We start from the raw sequence: 14,046 nt of genomic DNA, 5'->3' as shown, positions 1-14,046 counted from the left end.
CAACTCAGTAGAACTACAAAGATGCTACAGCTTCACTGGCCGCTGTTCTCAAATGTGTCCCCACAAACAGGAGCTCGGTGAAGCCCTGATGTGTGTCATGGGTTTGTGCTCTATCTAGACAGTCCCTACACCTCGTGGACGTTCCACAAATTTCTGTTGAGCGAACAGCCCAAATCCAGGGAGTTGTGGATCTCCAAGCTTTCAGCTCTCTCTCCATAAAGGGCACTTCTCTCTTCGCTCACAGCAAGTTGATGTCCCTGCCAGCTGCTGCAATGACAGCTGAGGGGAGGGCTCAGTGGTTCTGTTCCATTTATAGATGTCACTAAAGGTTTTCACACACTGGACGAGGCCAGCGGCTGCTCCCCTGTTTAAACAATACATGATAGACGTGACACCTAACATTTGAAAAGACTAGTGTGTCAGATGCAAACAGCAGGGAACGCCGTTCGGCGTGATTGCTTGCCAGTGGGCCATGGTATCGTCCTGTTTGCTTGGTATCAGTGAGCAGTGTTTGTGGGAGGCATTTTATTTGTAATCTGTAAATATCAGAAATCCTTCCTCATTGCAATGAAGAAACCATGTATAGTTTTTCATTGGTTTCTAGTGAATCCGGACAGTACTAGATTGGACTTGGTGCTGTGGTTGTACGTAGTATTAGATCTTATTTTAAAGGTACTTCTGTGCCCATTCCTTTCTCACTAACGAAAAGCGGTGCCTTTGGCTAAGTACGATTATTTGTGGAAAGAGTCCATAAATGTTCTTCAGACTGTCACTGCAGCCAGATGATGTTGGAAAGGTCCACAGATGTTGTCTGAGAAACCTTCAACGGACTCTCATGATGTTATTTATAGATTAACATTCTATAGTGATATACATAGTTAAAATTCTTAGTTTTTATAAAAATGATGTATTTAAGAACTGTAATTTTGGAGGCCTCCAAGGCAGAGATATATCTCTGTGAGTTCAAGGCCAGCCTGGTCTATATAGTGAGTTCCAGGACAGCCTGAGCTGCATAGTAAGACCCTGTTTCAAAAACAAACAAACAGAACTGTAATTTGAATTACAGTTTTACATTTCAAGTCCTGTGATAACATATTTAAACTAGATGTCTAGAGTTAAAAAGTATTTGATTATTTCTTAAGAAAAGAATGATCTTATTTTTTTAAATAATACTTTCAAAACATTAAGTGGTACTGCATAAAAATCTTTATTAAATGCAACATGATACAATTGTTTAATATTTGAAAATTACTATTTTTACAAGTGTCAGGTACAATATTTACATTTATAGATCTGGTACATTTCAGTTACAATTTTTAATGTAACTTTTAGAAAACTGATAGTTTTCTAAAATTAAGGAGTTTTTCCTTAATTATTAAAAAGTCTTAAAATATAAAATATAAAAGCTATAAATAGATAACTTTCCCATGCCTATAGCAGGCAAGTAGTATCTTTTAATCGTGAGATATCTTTAAACAGAGATCCAGCTCAACTCAAGATCAACTCATCACTTCCCAAAGCCCCTGTAGTGTGACTCCGTCCTTCAGCTTCTCTATGGCAAGCCCCAGCTCTTCTGAAAATACAGGTTCACGGTCTTGTTGCTTTGGGAAGGGAAGAAGATGAGATGGGAACAGAAAATGGGCAAGGAAGAGGAAAAAACAAAGAGTGTGTCACTAGGTGACTGCTAGGTGCTGGAACATCGAAACATAACAAAACAGCTAGAAACAGAATGTCCTTACCTTATTCCCATCAGCAAAGTAAGCCTATAACATAAGGAAAATGATATTTTACAAGCTTCATACAAAACAAACCAGGGGTCAAAGGATCAGGCAATTAACTTTCAGAAAGATTGATTAACTAGGTCTCTTTCAATTTGGCTGCTGGGTGTTTAATTAATAGTTTCTCTACCTATAATGCTGCCGTGGACGCATTATGGTTAGATTCATGAGACTGTAGGATATGGAAACATTAGAAAGCGATATTTTATTCTTTTGAGGCAGGTCTCACTGTGTAGCACTGCCTGGCTGGCCTTGAACTCACAGATCTACCCACCTCCACATCCTGAGTGCTGAGACTAAAGGCTGTGCTACCACACCAGCCCAACATTGTCAGTATGATGGCTAAATAATACCTGTTTGGAAACATATATCCTTCTAAAGTAAGGTAAACTTAAAAAGATCATTTCCTAAGGATGAATTCTGTAAAGACATTAACTTAATTATGATATTTAACATGCCACAAATCAAATCCTCTAAATAACTGTCCTCAAACTATTTCCTGGGTTGGGAATTTAAAAGTATTCTTACAAAAGAAATTATTTCACTTAAAAAATTTCCCTCAAACTCATGTCAAAAATATCAGGACATACTATGCTTTACACAGTCATAGCATTAGTAATTCAACATGACTCAGACACACATCGTAAGAAACGTAATAGCTCCTTCTGGTGCTCACCACAAAAGCATCCGTGTGGTCATCAGAGTCTATTTCCACATCATCTTGAATTTGTTCAACAGTCAGAGCTTCAAGTGGCTGTGGCTAAAAATGAAGAAGATTTCAGAGTCAATATTAAACAAGTTTTATCTTAGAAAAATGTACTGTGAAAACTACAAATGCTTGTTAAGGGTAACACAACTCAAACCACTCAAGTAATTCTATAATTTATATTTTCATAGTAAAATCATCTTGAGGTGTAAAAGTGTCAGGCTTTAAATCTGAAGTCAACATTGTCAAAATAATGTTTTAAAGATGTATTTACTTATTATATATAAGTACACTATAGCTGTCTTCAGACACACCAGAAGAGGGCATCGGATCCCATTACAGATGGTTGTGACCATGTGGTTGCTGGGAATTGAACCCAGGACCTCTGGAAGAGCAGACAGTGCTCTTAACCACTGAGCCATCTCTCCAGCCCCCATCAAAATAATTAAAACAGGAAATATGTATATATATTTAATGTATTTAGAGATGTTTTTAAAATAAAAAACTTGACACAAATGCTGTCCTTTCAGACAGAAAGACGCTAGTCAGAGAAGCACCCTGAAGAACTTAGAGGGTGCGTGAGAAGTGAGGGAGTGGTTGACCATCACTGGTTATGGGTAGGAGCTGGGGAGAGGAAGAGGAGGAAGAGGAGAAATGAGAGCCAGAGAGGACAGGTAGTGGAACAATGCCACCAGGAGACTTCTGTGTACCCTGTATGTTTGTACACATAGCTGAGGTTGTGTACATGCAGCTGTGAGGAGGTCATCTGGATCCAGTAAAGAGAAACATGAAGCTAAAGGTGCCTAGGATACAGGAAACCTGGGACTCAAGGTCAGGTTGCAAAGACTGCTGGTTTTATACTGTTCCTCAAGCAGCAATCTCAGTCTGAATGGGAAGGAAGGAATTGGCGCAGGGAAGACTTGTAAATGGAATTAATATGCAAGATAAGATAACCCCACGACGTCTTGAGCGCAGCTACCTTTGGCAATGCTAGAAGTAAACAGTAAATCCCAAGTCAGCAGAACAGTGCATCTAAGAAAGACATGGCAAGGCTGCTTTCAACAACTCCATGCTTGAAGCCTAACATTTCTTACTGACTTGGATAATAAAATTATGGAGATAAACTATGAAATAAGACATACAGTTCTAGGAGGCTGGAGAGATGGTGTAGTGGTTGAGAACAATTGCTCTTTTAGAAGCCTGAGTTTACTTCTCAAGTCAGTTGGCTCACAGCTACCTATAACCCCAGCTCCTGGGGATCCAGTACTCTCTTCTGGGCTCCGAGGGCACCTGCATTCACAAGCAAGTATCCACATGTAAATAGTAATGACTTCTCTGGAGGCAAGGTAGATCAGGGTGCCCTGGAAGTTGCTGTGTAAACCAGGCTGGCATCCACGAGGCTTTAAGGTTTGTCCAAGCTAATGGGGCTGTAGTGGCAGAAGAGCCATGTTCATGGACACTTACTTGAAAGGCTGCTTACCAGCTTGGGCACAGAGGAATGATCAATGAAGCAACCAATTAGAAGACAGTAATGGCTACCAGTTAGAGATGGCTGGCCTGTGACAATGCTCACTTGACCAAGATCCACACACATGTTGAAAGTTTGTACACAGTGAGTTTACTCTTGAATTTCATAGGTAGTGTGAAAGCAATTCAGCAAACTCTGCATCTCTGACACTGAGCAAATTACCTTCTCTTCCATTTCATAATTCACTCCAAATATCGGGCTGGCAGAATAGACTTTGTGAAGTGAGTTGATCTCCTTAACTGATTCCTGTAGTTTTTCCACTGGGTCTATTTTAAAGCCAAGAACATATCCTCCACTCTGTAAGAAAAAATTAAGAAAAACAAAACAAAACCCAAGCCTGAGGAAAATACATTCAGGATAAAATGAAATCACTCTAATTGTCCTTGTATTGGAACATCAACCTTTGCTGCCCTTCAGAACGTAACTCTGTTCTGAAACTCCAAGCACAGGAATGGAGGAGCACAGCGAGAGCACAGCAAGCCTCCAGGGAGCCATGGAAGAGCCGTGCGCTACGCAGGACCCCGGGAGCAGCTCACCTCTAACTTGTCCCCCTGAGCCCTGTCTCCCTTAGCTGGATGTGTGCCAAATCGCACATAACTTCCTATTTTAAACACAAGCTCATCTTTCCAGGTGAGAAACACAGTGGAGAGTGATGGCCAAAGGAACTGAGGTTTTCTTGGACTAGGTCTTGAGAAGGAATAGACCATCCATTAAAAAATGGTCTCTTTGAAGCTGTCTCCTTAAAGGGTTTGGAAAGAATCTTGACTATGATTCACCCAGGCTGACAGAAAGTTAAAAACAGTAGCACAGTATCAGAGGTAAAGGGTCAGATGGTAATGACGAACACCTTTAATCCCAACAGAGGCAGGCGGATCTCTGAGTTAGAGGCCAGCCTGCTCTACAGATCGATTTCCAGGACAGCCAGGGCTACACAGGGAAACCCTGTCTCAAGAAAAAAAAAAAAGCATATACTTTTGGGTTCAATTCTGGATCAATACAATAGTTAATATTTGACAATATTCTTTCCTCACTTTTTCTAAGCCTCATTAAAAAAACATGAAATGGTTATCAAGTGGTTTTATTAAATGGGAAAAAGTATATCCTGTTGGTACAGTTCTTAGACATAGTGGGTACTTAGTAAATGGGAGAGAGTAGACATTCATTTTGAAATTTAGAAGTGATTTTATAATTTTCTCCCTTCTTTTGAGTACATCATAAAGGAGCAGGGGGTTGGAGAGTAACTAGAATTGTACCTCTGGGGGTTGGGGATTTAGCTCAGTGGTAGAGTGCTTGCCTAGCAAGCGCAAGGCCCTGGGTTTGGTCCCCAGCTCTGAAAAAAAGAAAAAAGAGAGAGAGAGAAAAAAAAAGGATTGTACCTCTGATAACTCACTTTTAAAACTTGTACCTGGGGTATGGTCGTACATGCTTGCTGTCTTAGCACGCAGGAGGGAGAAGCAGGAGAACCATGAGCTCGAGGGCGGCTTGGTCTCTCCCCATGGAGCTCAAGTCCCTCAGTCAAGTGTTTTAAATGTGTCAGAAGGATTTCTGCAAAACTACAGCGTACTGGGTGTGCAGCAGTTTCTTGGCACATACTGCTTGGTCTGAGAGACCCTGTTGCTCAAGCAGTGTGGATCAGACAAATGGGATGAAATAGTCTCATCCCCAGCAGCTTTGAGACTCCAGGGAAGGCTCCCAACTCCTTCAGGCCTCAGCTCCCAGGCCTGTAAGAGGAGGGAGAAAGCAGCCACCATTTTGTGGAGTTACTACATTGGGATAATGTATGAAGTGTGCTGACCTAGCACAGAGATCCCCTGCTGTGGTTTGCCCTGGAGTTATCTGTATTTTGATGCTAATTCCACTGCCTCAAGGACAGCTGCCTAGTCACTACTCATGACTCTGGTGACTACAGCAGAACCTTCTCCCCATTGAATTTTAAAATACAGGTGAGGGCAGGTACAGGAGGGCAGGCCTGTCATTGGATGAGAAGGAAGGATGGGCGGGAGAAAAGTTTGAAGGAAGAGGAGGAGACTGGAACGGAAAGGGGAGAGATAGGAGAGACAGAGAGGGTAGCCATGGTGGAGACAACATGGAAGCCGACCTTAAGAGTCCACTCTGTATATACAGGTTGTTATTAATGTTCTTGTGTACTGGGCTTTGTGTGTTTAGGTGGGCAATTATATCTTATCAATTGGGTCAAAGGTTAATGTGTTGTGTGTTCTTTTATGTGCGGGTTTGAGTGTAGGAAAGTGTGTGGCGGTTGGACACAATGGGCAGCTGTGGAGTTGGGATGTGTGTTTCTGGCATGGACACCTGCCTTGGGAACTAGATAAGTAGAGAGATTGCTGCCAGGCTCAGAGAGAGGCCTTCCACAGTGTGATATGGGATGGAGCAAAGCAGGTGAGAGGCTTTGCTGACTGAGACTTAAGATACCTAGCAGATATCTTGGGGGTGTAATGCCGGACTTAGAGTGAGTAAAAAGACTGTTTGATTTTTTATATTTTTACAACAACAATCCCCCTCATAATTACAGTAATATCCTAGCGATAATGATTGTATCCATCTAACTAACGAGCAAACTGGCAGAGTGTGAAGTGGTGCCTCACGTCCATGACCCTAGCTAGCACTTAGGAGGCTGAGGCAGGGCTCCTGAGTTAGAGTGGTGGCAAACACACACAGGTAGGGAGGACACTTCACAGACATGCATTTCTAGCTGATACTGCTGCATGTAAACTGGCTACTATAGAAGAACAACTGAAAACCTGGTTACAGAGTTAAAGTTTATCAGTTTAGTACACATGTTGAATATCTTACCTGCTGAGAGCTTTCTATGACAAGAGCCAAGCCAAATTTTGAATCTCTGATCTTTATTGAACGCTATATAAAATGAAAAACGAAAAATGCACGCTTTTATTCAGTGACAGTAGCAACCCTTTCCTACATGCTTTAATTATATACTGTGCTGTAGTCCTGACTTCTGAAGCAGGCTCTGTGCCTCAGGCTGGCCTGGACTCTGAGCACTCCTCCTGCGTTAGCCTCTGAGTGTAAGGATCATAGGTGTGGGTCGGCACACCACTTTCGCAGAACTGCTCTTCACAATCTAAAGATTAGAAGCCCCTCATCTATCCTCTTCCTGCAGGAATCAATAAACCACAATATGAACACAGGGCCAGACTGATAAAGTCATACACAATATTCAGATATTCCCAACCCTCCAGAGTCAACAGGGTTTCTGACTATTTCACACAAAAGGCTGACACTCTTCCAGTTATGAGCCACTTCCTGGCTCCTATAGCAAGATTAAGCTTATGCATACCATTCTGTTTCTCACACCTTGTCCTGGTTATGTTTTTGTCAAATATACACAGTTAGGGACATCTGAGAAAAGGGTACCTCAACTGAGAAAATGTCCCCATACATGGCCTGAAGGTAAGCCTGTATGGCATTCCTTAATTCATGATACGAGATATGTTCTGTGGTTGGTGCAACCCAGGGCTAGTGGTCCTCGGTCCTATAAGAGAGCAGGCTGAGCAAGCCATGAGGAGCAGGCCAGCAGCCTCTCTCCATGGTCTCTGCATCAGTTCCTGCCTCCCGGTTCCTGTCCTGTTTGAGTTCCTGTCCTGACTTCCCTCAATGATAGACTGTTCTCTAGAAAGGAAACCCTTTCCCTGCCAAATTGATTTTCGTCGGGATCCTTATCACAGCAACAGAAACCCTAACTAAGAGAGAATATACCAGCTCATGGGATACTGCTGGAACAGATGTATTTTTGGGAGGAATGCAGTGGTCTTTCAATTTGGGGTTAGAAAAGCCATTAAGTGCTCAAAGCTTAATGGTCTGTTTTCTTTGGGAGCAAGGAAATAATCAGCCCTTCTCCATGGCTTCTGCTTCTGTCCTCACCTCCAGGTTCCTGTCCCGTCAATGATGAACTATGATGTGGATGTGTAACGGAAATAAAACCCCTTTCTCCCCAAGTTACTTTTGATCATGGTGTTTCATCACAGCAATAGAAAGTTAAGAAAAATGTCAACCTCTGTCTGTCTGTCTATCTATCTATCTATCTATCTATCTATCTATCTATCTATCTATCTATCTATCTATGTGACACAAGCTAGTAAGACAGGACACACACACACACACACACACACACACACACACACACACACACACACACATGGCTTGGGCCTGTGAGGAGTCAGGGCAGTGGCTGAGGCTAGAGCTGAAGTTGGAACATGACTACTGCAGTGACAAGCCGTGATGTATCACATTGCAAGCTGTTTGGGTCAGGCTGAATTTATTCCAGAAGCCACATTTGGCAACCCTATTCTTAAATAACAAAAAATATTCTATTTGAAGAACAGAAAGCACAGGTTGTTTACCGCTCAGTAATTATTCAGCATAACAAGGGTCAGGCTAGGTTAGCAATAGTCACATAAACGAACACAGAGCAGCAGGAACACTGCCATAAATATAAACAATTTGTCAAATACTCATGTCAGGTCTTCCCAGCCTTGACAAGTTATCTCTGCCTGGAGAGGTAGCTCAGCGCTGGAGTACTTGCCTAGTTTGTATAAGGCCCTGGGTTCGATCTCCAGTACCATAAATAAACCAAGTGATCGCATCTCCTTAGATTTCCTTCCTATCACGCCGTGATTGTTCCTTTACTGTGCTGCTTCCTCTGCCCAGATGAAGCTCAGTAGCAGGGGCTGGGCTCTGGTTCATAGCTGTCTTGACTGTGGGTCACTGGGCACACAGTGATGCTGTCTTGGGGCTTCTGGTGCTATGATAAAATACCACAGCCAAAAGCAACCTTGGGAGGAAAGGGTTTATTCAACCTACATGTCCTAATCATGTCACAAAAGGGAAGTCAGGGCAGGCGCTCAAGGAAAGAACCAAAGCAGAGGCCAAGGAGGACTGCTGCTCCCTGGCTTGCTTCTCTTTTCCTGATGTTCATTCATGTGTGTGATCTTTAGTGTGTATGCCACACGTGCCTTTGGAGCAGTGGTTCCCAGCCTGTGTGTGCCAGACTGTGTGTGTGTGTGTGTGTGGGGGGGTGTCAAGCCTTTCACAGATAAGACCATCTAAAAACACATATACTTACATGATGATTCATAACACTAGCAAAACTAGTTAGAAAGCAGCAACAAAAATAATTTTATGGGATTGGAGAGATGGCTCAGCGGTTATGAGCACTGACTGCTCTTCCAGAGGTCCTGAGTTCAATTCCCAGCAACCACATAGTGGCTCACAACCATCTGTAATGGGTCTGATGCCTTCTTCTGGTGTGTCTGAGGACAGCTACAATGTACTCATATACATTAAATAAATGAATCTTTAAAAAAAATAACTTTATGGTTGGGGTCAGCACAACATGAGGAACTGTACTAAAGGGCTGTAGTATTAGGAAGGTTGAGAACCACTGCTTTGGAGGGTGTCAGAACTACTGGAGCTGGAGTAACAGGATGTTGTGAGACCTGATATTGGGCTAGGAACTGAACTGGGATCCTCTGGAAGAAGAGCGAGCACTCTTAACCCTGAGCCATGTCTCCAAGCCTTTCCTTCAGTGCTGAGGACTGCACATACTAGCAAGGCACCCTGCTGGGGAGTTACAGCCAAGGTCCTTCAGATACTTAATTTTCTCTTTTCTTTTTGTGTGAAATATAGTCTTACTATGTCACATTGGCTGGTCTGGAACTTGCTATGGCATCAAACTTACAAAGATCCAACTGTCCACCTCCCCAGAGCAGGGATGAGGAGTGGGGGGAGATCGCAGGGCACGCACACATCACACAGTGTACAGTTCTTACTAGCAAGCTGAGGGAGAGTTGAGGGTTGGGATGCAGCTTAGTGGCAGAATCCTTGCCTAGCAAATGCAAGATTCTAAGTCAATTCCTAGTGCCACAAAGGGGAAAATACAGGCAAGTTCGTAACTGTTATGAATAGCTGTGTAGACTGGCTGGTCTAAAGCTTGCTATGTAGACTAGCCCAGACCTTATAGAAGTTCTCTTGCCTTTATTGCTCTAGTGTTAGGACTGAAAGTGTACACCATTGTGCCTGACTTATAAATACATTAAGTCTTTGCTCTGTCAAAATAATACAATCAACATTTTGAAACTATGCTTTATTTACTTACAGTATACTTTAATTACATTTATTTACTTTATTTATTTGGGGAGGACACACATGTATGCCAAAGTGAGTGAGTATGGAGGTCAGAGAACAACCTTTGGGAGTTGGTTCTCTCCTTCACCATGTGGGTCTTGGGGATTGAACTCAGGGCATCAGATTGGGCGGTAAGCACTTTAACCTGCTGAGCTCTCTGACAGGCCCCAAAAGCATGCTTTTAGTCAACAGCACGTAAAAGGAATTATTAATGATTCTACATTTACAGGAGGTAAGCAAAATGCATGTACTTACGATTTGCAGATATGGTATGCTGACATTAAAACTGTCATTCATATTTGCATGCCACACAATTCTCACATTGGTAATAAAAAAAGTTCCTAAATTCCCCTGCAGAAGAAAGACAGAGGTCAATCAATGGTTGCTTGTGAGCACCCCTAGTCTTTGTTACCTGGGACCCAGAATCATCCTCATCATTCAGCAGCACATTAACACAACAATTCAGCGTTATGGAGTAGCAGTGACTCTACTGTTTACTGCTAGCACAACCGGGTGACAGAATGCCTGGGCCTGGGACCATTAAGCAGCAGGACATTAGGACAGTGAAACATTAAAGTTAGAGCGTTTGTCTGTGGACACAGTTAAAAATTGTGTGTGTGTGTGTGTGTGTGTGTGTGTGTGTGTGTGTGTGTGTGTGTGTTTGTGTGTGTGTGTACATGCATGCAAATGCATGAGTGGAGGTGGAGGTCAGAGAACAGCTCTCTGGCCACCTTAGGGGATCCAGGAATCAAACTCAGGCTGTCACTGAGCCATTCACTGACCCACAGAATTCTTCTTGGTGTATTTTGTAAATGTAAGTAGAGAGCCTGGCACATAGCATATTCTAAGTATTATATCTTTCTATGATTATCATTCAAAACTCGTGATATGCCTGAGCAAAGGAGTTATGGCAACTGAGAGTAAAACCTTATACTTCTCATACCCATCCATCCATCCACCCACCCACCTACCTACTCACTCACTCACTCACCCACCCATCCACCCATCCATCCATCCATCCACCCATCCACCCATCCATCCATCTCAGATATATTTGATGACCCTTCAATACTGACTAGATCAAAACTACAGTCAGATGTGGTGATTCACGTCCATAATCTCAGGCTTGGGAGGCTAAGGCAGGAGGACCATGAGGTTAGAGCCAGCCTGGGCTATACGGTGAGACTTCTTCTCAACAACTGAAACCTGGGGCTGGAGAGACGGCTCAGTGGTTCAGAGCACTAGTTCTCTTTCAGTGGACAAAACAGGTTCAGTTCCTAGCACTCAGAAGGCAGCTCACAACAACCTTTAGCTCCAGTTCCAAGGGAACCAATGACCCCTTCTGGCCTCATGGGCACCAGGCACATGTGGTGCACAGATATACACACAGGCAAGAGACCTATACACAGAAATAAAACTAACACCACTACCGACAAAAATAATGAAACATTTAAAAATATTTATTTTATTTTGAGACAGGGTCTCATTTTGTAGCCCTGGCTGTCCTGGAACTCACTATGTAGACCATGCTGGCTTTAAATACAAAGATCTGCCTGCCTCTGCTTCCCCAGTGCTGGGCTTACACAGTATGCCACCACCGCACACCTATTCTTATTACGTATGTGTCTCTGTGCGGTTAAGCACATGGGAGTGTTAGTGCTCATGGAGGCCAGGTCATCGGACACCCTGGAGCTGGGGTCACAAGTGGCTGTGAGCTGCCTGAGTGGGTTCTGTGAGCCCTGCACTCAGATGAAAGTTGAGTTCCTGGGCAGCTTGGATTACATAAGACCCTGTCTCAAAGCTAAGCACACACACAGGATGAATGAATGATTGGGCTAGGTGCATGCTTGTAAACCCTGCAACTCAGAAGGAAAACTATGAGAAGGCAAAAAAGGGAGAATATTGTTCCATGTCTAAAGCTTTGTAATGCTAACTTCTCCAGATCGCCAATGCTAACGCTCATGATTACACAACCCCAATGACAGAAGGAAACGGCTGTTGAAACAGTCCTAAAGGCTAGTTGCTCTACACGATAGATACCTGGTCGCTGGATAAATTCCACACACCATTGATTTTATCATACACATGTTCCTGTGGTAATAACCTCAGCTGCTTGTTCTGAATGACTGCACTTCTCAGCTTAAAATCACGGTACATTTTAGACGTTTCATAGGCTCTACAAAAGAGAATAAACGAGAGACCAGTCACTCCAAATGGAAAATGTGGTTTGTTAGGCTGTGTTTACTCATCTGCTAAAGTCCTCGGCTGTTAATGCTCTGGACATGACTCAATTATCACGTTAAATGCTGATAGCACAGGCCTGTAATCTCATCACTTAGGAGGCTGAGGCAGGAGAATTGTTGACATTTTGAGGCTATCCTAGACAATATACTGAGTTCTAGGCCAGTCAGGGATATGGAGTGGGGCTGCTTCAAAAAGCAAAAGCAAAAGCAAAAGCAAACCCCAAAAGAACAAAAAATATTGTTCCCTTTTCAGTAAGGATGTGTGACCGTAGTCTTCTGTCATGGTGGTGTGACCCTGATGGGTTTCTCTGTGCAACAGAGACTAGGCTGGCTTCAAACTCACAGAGATCAGGTTGCCTCTGCCTCCCAAGTGCTGGGATTAAAGTTGTGCCTGGCTTTATTGTATTTTTAAAAAATTAGATATTAGCCTTGAATTTACTATGTGCTCCCTGTCTCATCTTGGTCACAGCACTCCTTAAGTCAAACAAAGAGAGCTCTGGTTCTGGTGCATGGCCATGAAAAGTGGTCAGAGAAGCATTATTAATAATCTGAGCAAACAGAGATAGCTAGCTATAAAGAAAAATTATTTAGGTAAAACACTTGAATGTCTGCTCTAAAATTCTTTTAAACTAATTACTTAAAATTTTTACCTAGCTAATTTAGTAGAATCTTTTCAGTACTCTAATATTTTATAGAGGGTGGTGCTATGTAGCCCAGGATAGCCCAGACCCCCTAATCCTCCTGCTTTATCTTCCAGAGTGGTGGTACTACAAGTGTGCTTTATAAATTCTTTCAAGCTGCTTATCTGATAATGAAGTATATTATTCTAAATATCTTTGTGATATTTGCAACTAGAAGATACTGTTAGACATCTGTAAGATTTTACCCTTTACACCATTACATCAAAGTAACTGGATACAGTCAAAACTGCCATTGTACCTGTGCACTGCAATCACAGAAGTAAAAAGTCTGGGGCTCCCAGGAACCAGATTTGTGAATATAAACTCAAACCGGGTGGTGTTGCATTTTGTTAATATATAAAGAGCTTCCGTCTGGCCTCGGAGTTTCTGTAAAGTAGTTATTGCAAAGTTTAGAGTTAAAGAGCAAGTTCCCATTCAAGATGGAAGCAAGCCTTAACTTTAAATATCCAATGTTTCCTCAGGACACATATACTTCACCAGGGTTCAGACTTACAGAGTTGGCAGTTCTTGTTGTAATATTCAATATGCAGTTGTAGCCAATAGCTAAAATACAAACACACAAAGGAAACACAGAGCATGAGGTCACAAAGTGAGAAACAGTACTGTAAAAATAAATTCAAATCCCAGATGTTTTACAAATCGAACATGGGCAGAAACACAACTTTTTAAGTTTTTTATGAAGTAGATACAAACTGAGGCTAGGAATGGGGCTCAGAGGGTAGCATGCTTCCTTAGCCCCATGGAGACCTGAGCTTGATCCTCAGCACTGGATAAACAGAGCACAGGGATACACACTTCTAACCCTAGTGCTCAGAGGACGGAGGCAGGAGCATCAGAAATTGAGGGTCAGTTGTGCTTCTTTGATGAAATAAAACTATTCTCAACACAGGAAAAGAAAATGTGTAAAACCCATACAAAACCATCTACCAAC

General features: G+C 42.6%; 1 protein-coding gene across 2 annotated transcripts in view; it reads right to left on the bottom strand.

The window, feature by feature from the left end:
* Positions 1-1,188: 1,188 nt before the first annotated feature.
* Positions 1,189-14,046, bottom strand: part of Bbs5 (Bardet-Biedl syndrome 5) — a 20,277-nt gene continuing 7,419 nt past the window's right edge. Inside the window, exons 4-12 of one of the 2 annotated variants that reach the window (XM_032903436.1) lie at positions 13,609-13,658; positions 13,354-13,481; positions 12,212-12,347; positions 10,427-10,522; positions 6,824-6,886; positions 4,175-4,309; positions 2,455-2,538; positions 1,740-1,763; positions 1,189-1,601 (exon numbers count right to left, since the gene is read on the bottom strand). In XM_032903436.1, coding sequence (XP_032759327.1) covers positions 1,500-1,601; positions 1,740-1,763; positions 2,455-2,538; positions 4,175-4,309; positions 6,824-6,886; positions 10,427-10,522; positions 12,212-12,347; positions 13,354-13,481; positions 13,609-13,658 — 818 coding nt within the window. In that variant the 3' untranslated portion in view covers positions 1,189-1,499. The remainder of the gene's footprint in view (positions 1,602-1,739; positions 1,764-2,454; positions 2,539-4,174; positions 4,310-6,823; positions 6,887-10,426; positions 10,523-12,211; positions 12,348-13,353; positions 13,482-13,608; positions 13,659-14,046) is intronic. The other variant, XM_032903437.1, reaches the window with a different exon arrangement.

Source organism: Rattus rattus, chromosome 5, assembly GCF_011064425.1.
Source record: "Rattus rattus isolate New Zealand chromosome 5, Rrattus_CSIRO_v1, whole genome shotgun sequence".
In the NCBI taxonomy this organism is placed as follows: domain Eukaryota; kingdom Metazoa; phylum Chordata; class Mammalia; order Rodentia; family Muridae; genus Rattus; species Rattus rattus.
The sequence above is the reverse complement of the archived record's forward strand: the minus strand, read 5'-3'. Positions and strand labels throughout refer to the sequence as shown.